The following is an 11,123-nucleotide window of genomic DNA, read 5'->3' on the forward strand; positions in this document are numbered from 1 at the left end:
GACCCGAGTGGCCTTTATGTCCTTGACAATGTATCATCTGTTTCTTCATAAACATAGGTGTGCATGCTTATATAAAACTACATCTGAACATTTGTTCTGTTCTTTGTTAATTGTATATAATCTGTATTCATCTTTTCTTACTTTTGTTGACACAGATTTCACCGCTCTTCACTCCTTTACTGCACATCGGCGGAAATCCATTTCACTATGAGAGTGAAATCCCGCTGGGACTTGGCTCTGCGAGGGCTGTGTTATTTATTTTCCCTTCAATTTCCCCAAAATGTCAGAAAAACACTTATGTTGTTTTAAGTTACTGTGTTCTGGGGATAAGAGAAGTTGGGGTGAAGTTACCAGGGCCGGTCATAATGATGGCAAACTTCCTAACATAACTAAGTGGATATGATATACACACTAAAGCTGAAAAATCTGTATTTAGCATCAAGTCTACAATATTGTTAGTTTCCCTATGATTCATTTTGAATGTATGTTGTTTTTATTGTACATCATTATTTTTTAATTTGTTGTAAATGTAATGAAAAGCACTATACAAAGTAAATGTAGTATTTATTATTGTCTGACATGTCTGCAGAAATGTTGCAATTTTGTAATGTGTTTTGTAAATATTAATACACATTTGTGGTGCCACTAAATTAACAATGAATTATTTAAATCAATATTGTTATTATTATTAAAATATTTTTTCATAATGGGGAAGGGTGGACAGGGGGTTTAAAATAAATGAACCCCAAAAGCTTATTCGAGGAACTTATAGGGGTTCCCACAAGGTTATTCAAATTACTTTTAGGGGTTCCCCCACAGTTTCAATTTGAAGAACCCCTAAAGGATACTCCAGTAACCTTTACTTTTTACAGTGTATATTGATAAAAGTCACCTTGTCCGAGAGACATTTACATAGTTATACACAGCCCACTATGGGATAACTATTTTGGGGCGAAATAGTACATTTTTACACTATAATAAATGTTTCTGATGCCACATCGCCCGTTTTCAAAGGGAGTCGTTGGTTTTTAGGGGCAGTCGTTTTTTAGCTTTTTGTCCTTAAGTTTTTTGCTCAACCAACTCCTGTCAGCAGATGGCGATGTGCGTCTTTCAGGTGATTCTGCCACTGGGATGTATAATCTAGTGGACGGAACGCTTCTTCAACAATAACAGCTAGTCAGACACCTTGGTACCTTGCTAGGCAAAACAGCCGAAACATTGAAGTTATTTGGACTGTGTCGGTGTATAGCCACTGTGTAATTACCAGCATTATATCGTATCTACTTTTCTTTTCATATTCAAGTTGTTGTTAGTCATCTAATTTAGTTGGCTTGATAAATTAGCCTAGCACTACGCTAATGCTAGCTAGCTATTATCCCCTACCATGAGTTGCTCACTAAACTTCTCCCCTCCTGCTAAAGAAGATGGAGTCTGCTGGACTGTGAAAGAAGCTCTGGGACTGAACGTTTTCGTGAAAGAGGAGGATGTCACAGTAAAACAAGAAGTAGAGGGCGAAGCTGTTACCGTGAAAGAAGAAGAGAAAGAAGTTACAGTGAAAGAAGAGGAAGACGTCTTCAGAGTGAAAGAGGAGGAGGATGTTACAGTAAAAGAAAGGGAGAAAGAGGAGGATGTAGTTTTTGAAGTGAAGGAGGAGGAGACAGAAGGTCAGATTAAACACCAGTAAATACTAATGTTTAATAACGGGGCACAAACTCCGTTATAGTGGTTGAACTGATGTACACAAACGTGGTTTTAAAGCAGCTATGGTTTTTGTTTTTATACAATTTAAAGTGAAACATCAGATTCTGGTGTAATTCCGTTACCATGGAATTGCCCAGTTCCTATCTATACTGAACAAAAATATAAACGCAACATGCAATAATTTAAAAGATATTACCTGAGTTACAGTTCATAGAAGTCAATTGAAATGAATGAATTAGGCCCTAATCTATGGATTAGTTGTTGTTTTATTTCTTTACTTACCTACACACGTACTTTTTTTCCTCCGCACTATTCGTTAGTGCCTGTAAGTAAGCATTTCACTGTAAGGTCTACCTTCACCTGTTTTATTCGGAGCACGTGACAAATAAACTTTGATTTGATTTGAACTATAATAATAAGGCAGCATTTTATCTGTCAGGACAGTGTGGTGTGTAGTGATGTGTTGTGTTATGGAGGCACTTTGTTGATTCTTGATGTTCACTTGTACAGCTGTTCATCATTACTATTGTATCTAAATGATTTATTTTAACACATTGGTTAAAAGACTCGGGCCACATTACTTCTTACTTCAATTTCTTGTTTTACCAACATTGCCAAGCTGCTCATTCATTTTCTTGTTGTGATTTTTGGTGTAATCATTCATGGCAAAAAAATATTGAGGCTGGTAAAAAATCACAGTGGAGTGTATTTTCTTTAATTTGCCTGCTACAGTGGCTGGTATATTCGTTCATCTGCCTGCTACAATGGCTGGTATATTCTTTCATCTGCCCGCTTCAGTGGCTGATATATTATTTCATCTGCCTGCAACATTGGCTGGTATATTCTTTCATCTGCCTGCTTCAGTGGCTGGTATATTCTTTCATCTGCCTGCAACATTGGCTGGTATATTCTTTCATCTGCCTGCTACAGTGGCTGGTATTTTCTTTCATCTGCCTACCACACTGGCTAGTGGACCAAAAGCAAACTAAAACAAGACTTAGAAGACATTTGTCAAAGTTTGTAAAAACATTTAAACATTCACTATATTAACTCTCTGACTTTGACGTTCACGCAGGAGAGAGACGGGCCTATCGTGGATCCTCAGGGGAGCCTCAACAACATCATGATGCTGACGAGGCAGAGAAGAGTCTCTCCACATCAGGACACCTCAAGAAACACCATCAGAGACCCACAGGAAAGAAACCTCACTGCTGCTCTGACTGTGGGAAACATTTCAAATCTTCATCAGAACTTAAAAAACACCAGAGAATTCACACAGGAGAGAAGCCTTATAGCTGTGATCAGTGTGGCAAGAGTTTTACTCAGTCAAGCCACCTGGTATCACACCAGAGAACACACACAGGAGAGAAGCCTTATAGCTGTGATCAGTGTGGCAAGGGTTTTACTCAGTCAACCAACCTGGTATCACACCAGAGAACACACACAGGAGAGCAGCCATATAGCTGTGAGCAATGTGGGAAAAACTTTTCTCGGAGAGAACACCTTAAAGAGCACCAGAGAACACACACAGGAGAGAAACCTTATAGTTGTGATCAATGTGGGAAAAGCTTTTCTCAGATAGAACACCTTAAAGGACACCAGAGAACACATACAGGAGAGAAGCCTTATAGCTGTGATGTATGTGCAGATAGTTTTACTACATCAAGCCAGCTGGTAGTACACCAGCGAGTACACACAGGAGAGAAACCTTATAGCTGTAGTCAGTGTGGGAAGAGTTTTACTCAGTCAAACAGCCTTAAATCACACCAGAGAACACACACAGGAGATAAACCTTATAACTGTGATCAATGTGACAAGAGATACTCTCATTCAAGTGGTCTGATTAAACATCAGAAAATACATGCAGGAGATCCACAGAGTGTGGAATGTTCTCCACCACCAGACCTGGGTAGTTGAACACAGAGTTTGGAATTATCTCCAACACCAGACCTGGGTAGTAGAACACAGAGTGTGGAATGATCTCCACCACCAGACCTGGGTAGTTGAACATAGAGTTTGGAATGATCTCCTACACCAGACCTGGGTAGTAGAACACAGAGTGTTAAATGATCTCCAACACCAAACCTCTATACATCAAATCACATTTTATTTGGCACATACACTTGTTTAGCAGATGTTATTGCGGGTGTAGCGAAATGCTTGTGTTTCTAGCTCCAACAGTCCAGTAATATCTAACAATACACACAATCTAAAGGAAGGGAATTAAGAATATATAAATATTTGGACAAGTGATGTCAGAGCGACATAAACTGATACAGTAGAATAGAATACAGTATATACATATGAGATGAGTAATACATAGACTAAGATACAGTAGAATAGAATAGAATACAGTATATACATATGAGATTAGTAATGCATAGACTAAGATACAGTATATATACATATGAGATGAGTAATAAATAGACTAAGATACAGTAGAATAGGATTGAATACAGCATATACATATGAGATGAGTAATGCATAGACTAACACACAGTAGAATAGGATAGAATACAGTATATACATATGAGATAAGTAATACAAAATATGTAAACATTATTAAAGTGGCCAGTGTTTCCAAGTCTATGTGTATAGGCAGTAGCCTCTAATGTGCTAGTGATGGCTATTTAACAGTATTTAACAGTCTGATGGCCTTGAGATAGAAGCTGTTTTTCTGTCTCTCTGTCCCAGCTTTGACGCACCTGTTCTGACCACACCTTCTGGATGATAAAGGGGTGAACAGGCAGTGGCTCGGGTGGTTGTTGTCCTTGATGATCTTTTTGGCCTTCCTGTGAAATCGGGTGCTGTAGATGTCATGGAGGGCTGGTAGTTTGCCCCCGGTGATGCGTTGGGCAGACCGCATCACTGGGGTAGTTGCAGGCTGTATCAGTTGCCATACCAGGCGGTGATACAGCCTGACAGGATGCTCTCAATTGTGCATCTGTAAAGGTTTGTGAGGGTTTTAGGTGCCAAGCCAAATTTCTTCAGCCTTCTGAGGTTGAAGAGTCGCTGTTGCACCTTCTTCACCACGTTTCTGTGTGGGTGGACCATTTCAGTTTGTCCGTGATGTGTACGACAAGGAACTTTAAACTTTCCACCTTCTCCATTGCGTCCCATCTATGTGGATAGGGGGTGCTCCCTCTGCTGTTTCCTGAAGTCCACAATCATCTCCTTTGTTTTTTTGACATTGGGCGAGAGGTTATTTTCCTGGCACCACACTCCCAGGGCCCTCACCTCCGCCCTGTGGGTTGTCTCATCATTGCAGGTAATCAGGCCTACTACTGTTGTGTCGTCTGCAAACTTGATTATTGAGGCGTGCATGGCCATGCAGTCATGGGTGAACAGGAAGTACAGGAGGGGGCTCAGCACCCATCCTTGTGGGTATCAGCGACGTGGAGGTGTTTTTTCCTACCTTCACCACCTGGGGGTGGCCTGTCAGGAAGTCCCAAGTTCAGACCCAGGGTCTCAAGCTTAATGAAGAGCTTGAAGGGTACTATGGTGTTGAATGCTGAGCTGTAGTCAATGAACAGCATTCTTACATAGGTATTCCTCTTGTCCAGATGGGATAGGGCAGTGCGATAGTGATTCTATCGTCTGTGGATCTATTGAGGCGGTAGGCAAATTGAAGTGGGTCTAGGGTTTCAGGTAAGGTAGACGGTGATGCGATCCTTGACTAGTCTCTCAAAGCACTTCATGATGACGGAAGTGAGTGCTATAGGGCGATAGTGATTTAGTTCAGTTTCCTTTGCTTTCCGGGCTCTAGAGTGGCACAACAGTTTAAGGCACTGCATCTCAGTGCGAGATTTGTTACTCCAGTCCCTGGTTTGAATCCAGGCACACAATAAGCACAGCATCGTCCGGTTTTGGCCGGGGTATGCCGTCATTGTAAATGACAATTTGTTCTTAACTGACTTGCCTAGTTAAATAAAGGTTAAATAAAAAAATATTGGGTACAGAAACAATGGTGCACAAGGATGATGACTTATATGTCTAGAATTAGACGACGTAGAGAACAAGCTACCCCTTGTTTTCTCTGTTCCGTTTCCAAAAAGTGACTCAAAATATGCATTTGAGAATGGTCTATCTGCTGGCCGCAGACTGGGGGGCACGGCATGTAATGATTTTCGTGTACTGATGATTTACTACACACGTGCCCCCCAATAGTGCCATGCGAGAGTTGGGTTGGCTACACCAAAGATTATGGATATACTGACAAGAAGTCTCTCCGCCCTGACAAGGGGAGTTGTTGTCCATAAAGCGGCACTGCGGGTTGTCTAACTTCCGCCTATCCTTTCTTTGGATTGGTAGATACTTCTTATTATTGTAATCATTTAAAAAACATTTTTCATGAGGGTTATTGATGTCAACCGCCTGTATTCAATGGGGAGTAGAGGTCGGCCAATTATGATTTTTCAATGCCGATACCAATTAATCAGCCGATTAAAATGTTTTTTTATTTGTAATAATGACAATTACAACAATACTGTAGAGACCCGCACAGACAGCTGTGTGTTATGTGTTAGGCTAGTAGGCGGTTGTGTTGTACTTACCAGTACCCAGTGTTCGCGGGGTCCGACATGCCAATCAAACTGGGATCTGCCAATCACGGGAATGCCTGGAATGTTCTGATGCCCGGCATCCTGGCGGTTGGTGGAGTGGCGTGGAGGGGGGTTGGGCAGGGGGATGGAGCATTGGAAGTTAAGACCAGGTTTAGCCTTTGTTCTCTCTCTTACGTCTGGGCTTCACAAGAGAAGGTCACGATTAGCTTGTGGGTTATCTTTCATTTATTTGGCGTGGGCTACGGCCAAACAGTAGCCTGTGTAAAGTTGGTTTAATAAACTGGCAATTCGTAAACTCAAGCCTCTGTCTGGACAATTGTTCCTTTATGATCTAGTCAGGTCATTACAATAGTGAATGGACACTTATTTTCACTTAATATAATACTTAAATAAAATCAATTTAGCCTCAAATAAAATTTGGTTTAAATAATGCAAAAACAAAGTGTTGCAGAAGAAAGTAAAAGTGCAATATGTGCCATGTAAGAAAGATAACGTTTAAGTTCCTTGCTCAGAACATGAGAACATATGAAAGCTGGTGGTTTCTTTTAACATGAGTCTTCAATATTCCCAGGTAAGAAGTTTTAGGTTGTAGTTATTATAGGAATTATAGGACTATTTCTCTCTATACGATTTGTATTTCATATACCTTTGACTATTGGATGTTCTTATAGGCACTTTAGTATTGCCAGTGTAACAGTATAGCTTCCGTCCCTCTCCTCGCTCGTCCCTGGGCTCGAACCAGGAACACATCGACAACAGCCACCCTCAAAGCAGCGTTACCCATGCAGAGCAAGGGGAACAACTACTCCAAGTCTCAGAGCGAATGACGTTTGAAACGCTATTAGCGTGCACCCCGCTAACTAGCTAGCCATTTCACATCAGTTACACCAGCCTAATCTCGGGAGTTGATACGCTTGAAGTCATAAACAGTGCAATGCTTGGAGCATTGCGTAGAGCTGCTGGCAAAATGCACGAAAGTGCTGTTTGAATGAATGCTTACGAGCCTGCTGCTGCCTACCATTGCTCAGTCAGACTGCTCAAATCATAGTCTTAATCATAACATAATAACACACAGAAATGCGAGCCTTAGGTCATTAAAATGGTTGAATCAAGAAACTATCATCTCGAAAACAAAATTTTTATTCTTTCAGTGAAATACGGAATCGTTCTGTATTTTATCGAACGGGTGGCATCCCGAAGTCTAAATATTCCTGTTACATTGCACAACCTTCAATGTCATGTCATAATAATGTAAAATTCTGGCAAATTAGTTCGCAAGAGCCAGGCGGCCCAAACTGCTACATATACCCTTACTCTGCGTGCTATGAACGCAAGAGATGTGACACAATTTCACCTGGTTAATATTGCCTGCTAACCTGGATTTCTTTTAGCTAAATATGCAAGTTTAAAAATATTGATTTTAAGAACGGCATTGATGTTTATGGTTAGGTACAGTCGTGCAACGATTGTGTTTTTTTTCACAAATGCATTTTGTTAAATCATCCCCCGTTTGGCAAAGTTGGCTGTCTTTGTTAGGAAGAAATAGTCTTCACACAGTTCGCAACGAGCCAGGCGGCCCAAACTGCTGCATATACTCTGACTCTGCAAGAGAAGTGACACAATTTCCCTAGTTTAAAGAAATTCATGTTAGCAGGCAACATTAACTAAATATGCAGGTTTAAAAAATATATACAGTGGGGCAAAACAGTATTTAGTCATGTCTTTTATACTGATAACAAGTTCAAACAGGTGCCATTAATAGGACAGAGGAGCCTCTTAAAGAACACGTTACAGGTCTGTGAGAGCCAGAAATCTTGTTTGTTTGTAGGTGACCAAATACTTATTTTCCACCATAATTTGCAAAAAAATTAATTAAAAATTACTCATTAAAAAAAATGTGATTTTCTGGATTTTTTTCTCATTTTGTCTGTCATAGTTGAAGTGTACCTATGATGAACATTACAGGCCTCTCTCATCTTTTTAAATGGGAGAACTTGCACAATTGGTGGCTGACTAAATACTTTTTTGCCCCACTGTACTTGTGTATTGATTTTAAGAAAGGTATTGATGTTTATGGTTAGGTACACGTTGGAGCAACGACAGTCCTTTTTCACGAATGCGCACCGCATCGATTATATGCAACGCAGGACACGCTAGATAAACTAGTAATATCATCAACCATGTGTAGTTAACTAGTGATTATGATTGATTGATTGATTGTTTTTTATAAGATAAGTTTAATGCTAGCTAGCAACTTACCTTGGCTTCTTACTGCACTCGCATAACAGGCAGTCTCATCGTGGAGTGCAATGTAAGGCAGGTGGTTAGTGCGTTGGACTAGTTAACCGTAAGGTTGCAAGATTGAATCCCCGAGCTGACAAGGTAAAAATCTGTCGTTCTGCCCCCTGAACAAGGCAGTTAACCCACCGTTCCTAGGCCATCGTTGAAAGTAAGAATGTGTTCTTGACTGACTTGTCTAGTTAAATAAAGGTGTGAAGTATATATATTTTTTTTAAATGGCCAAATCGGTGACCAAAAATACTGTTTTCCAATTGTTATGAAAACTTGAAATTGGCCCTTATTAATCGGCCATTCCGGTCGACCTCTAATGGAGAGAGATGCTAAGCTACTAGCCTCATGACATGAATATGCATAGCGATCTGGAGACAACTCCTATAGTGTTTTTTTACACACCATTCTAAACAGTCCCCTGGTAGAGGTTCATATCTGACAGAGATGAACACACCGTTCTATACAGTCAACCTGATAGAGGTTCATATCTGACAGAGATGAACACACCGTTTTATACAGTCCACCTGGTAGAGGTTCATATCTGACAGAGATGAACACACCGTTCTATACAGTCCACCTGATAGAGTTTCATATCTGACAGATGAAATCTCTGTTAGAAACTTAGAAAGAGGGGGAGTCTAAAGCTGCAACAACTAGGATTGTGCCTTTGGCTTCTGGACAATGAAATAAAGTTGATATGAAAACCAATAGAACAGGAGAGAAATGACATAGTGGTGGATCTAATAGAACAGGAGAGAAATGGCAGTGGTGGGTCCAATAGAACAGGAGAGAAATGGCATAGTCGTGGGTCCAATAGAACAGGAGAGAAATGACATAGTGGTGGGTCCAATAGAACAGGAGAGAAATGACATAGTGGTTGGTCCATTAGAACAGGAGAGAAATGACATAGTGGTGGGTCCAATAGAACAGGAGAGAAATTACATAGTGGTGGGTCCAATAGAACAGGAGAGAAATGACATAGTGGTGGGTCCAATAGAACAGGAGAGAAATGACATAATGGTGGGTCCAATAGAACAGGAGAGAAATGACATAGTGGTTGGTCCATTAGAACAGGAGAGAAATGACATAGTGGTGGGTCCAATAGAACAGGAGAGAAATTACATAGTGGTGGGTCCAATAGAACAGGAGAGAAATGACATAGTGGTGGGTCCAATAGAACAGGAGAGAAATGACATAGTGGTGGGTCCAATAGAACAGGAGAGAAATGACATAGTGGTTGGTCCATTAGAACAGGAGAGAAATGACATAGTGGTGGGTCCAATAGAACAGGAGAGAAATTACATCGTGGTGGATCTAATAGAACAGGAGAGAAATGGCATAGTAGTGGGTCCAATAGAACAGGAGAGAAATGACATAGTGGTGGGTCCAATAGAACAGGAGAGAAATGGCATAGTGGTAGGTCCAATAGAACAGGAGAGAAATGACATAGTGGTGGGTCCAATAGAACAGGAGAGAAATGACATAGTGGTGGGTCCAATAGAACAGGAGAGAAATGACATAGTGGTTGGTCCATTAGAACAGGAGAGAAATGACATAGTGGTGGGTCCAATAGAACAGGAGAGAAATTACATCGTGGTGGATCTAATAGAACAGGAGAGAAATGGCATAGTAGTGGGTCCAATAGAACAGGAGAGAAATGACATAGTGGTGGGTCCAATAGAACAGGAGAGAAATGGCATAGTGGTGGGTCCAATAGAACAGGAGAGAAATGACATAGTGGTGGGTCCAATAGAACAGGAGGGAAATGGCATAGTGGTGGGTCCAATAGAACAGGAGAGAAATGGCATAGTGGTGGGTCCAATACGGAAGTAAATTAAATTTAATTTGCCCAAATGAGGAATCTGGGATAATTAGCTTCTTTAAAAAAAAATGCTGTGTATGGTTTCAAATCAACAGCTTGTAGGCTTATACCTATTTGCGCGAAGTGTGTGTGGGATTAGGCCTGGCTGATTATTGAGTTGCGGCTGTCAGTGAAAATGATCTCAAATATGTGTGAAGATAATGTCTCTTGAATATAATTTAAAATGTTGAGTCAAGAAGAAGGGGAGGGTTGTCTGGTGAAGATATAGTTGAGTCTCTCTTCAGAATGTCCTCCGCTGGCTTCCACCAATTCTTGCTCCTTCATTGTTTCATTGTGTGAATTGATTGCCTTTTTAGATTGAGTTTATTATATCAATTCCCCATTACAAATGTCACCAGTAGTAAATGTACCGTTACGTCCTGTCATTTGGTTACATTCATTTCTGTTAATGCATGTATTAATTACAGTCATTTACCGTTGTCATTCTCGGAGTGGAAACGTTATCTGTTCAAAACCTGCTACACTTGTGAGAAACCAGTTTTGGTTTATTTCAGAGCCGTCATTTACAACATTTGTCCATTTTTTCATTGTTTTTGTTTGGAGTGCTTCATGTGAGCAATGATCATGTCTGGTTTCTCTGTCGTGATAATGTGGGAGAGCCCACCTGAGCATAGAACTGCTTGGCCAGCTGCGTGGAAATGTAGGAAAGTGTTTTTTTAATATCCATTGTGACGTTCCCTGGAAAG

The 11,123-nt window shown here is 40.6% G+C and overlaps 1 protein-coding gene across 1 annotated transcript; it reads left to right on the top strand.

Moving 5' to 3' along the window:
* The first annotated feature begins 1,139 nt into the window (after positions 1-1,139).
* On the top strand, positions 1,140-6,551 carry LOC135557339 (zinc finger protein 239-like). The gene is made up of 2 exons (XM_064990521.1): positions 1,140-1,664; positions 2,777-6,551. The coding sequence occupies exons 1-2, from the start codon at positions 1,385-1,387 to the stop codon at positions 3,616-3,618; spliced, it is 1,122 nt and encodes a 373-aa protein (XP_064846593.1). The 5' UTR covers positions 1,140-1,384; the 3' UTR covers positions 3,619-6,551.
* The last annotated feature ends 4,572 nt before the right edge of the window (positions 6,552-11,123 follow it).

The sequence above is a fragment of the Oncorhynchus masou genome, chromosome 16 (assembly GCF_036934945.1).
Source record: "Oncorhynchus masou masou isolate Uvic2021 chromosome 16, UVic_Omas_1.1, whole genome shotgun sequence".
NCBI classification, from domain to species: Eukaryota; Metazoa; Chordata; class Actinopteri; order Salmoniformes; family Salmonidae; genus Oncorhynchus; species Oncorhynchus masou.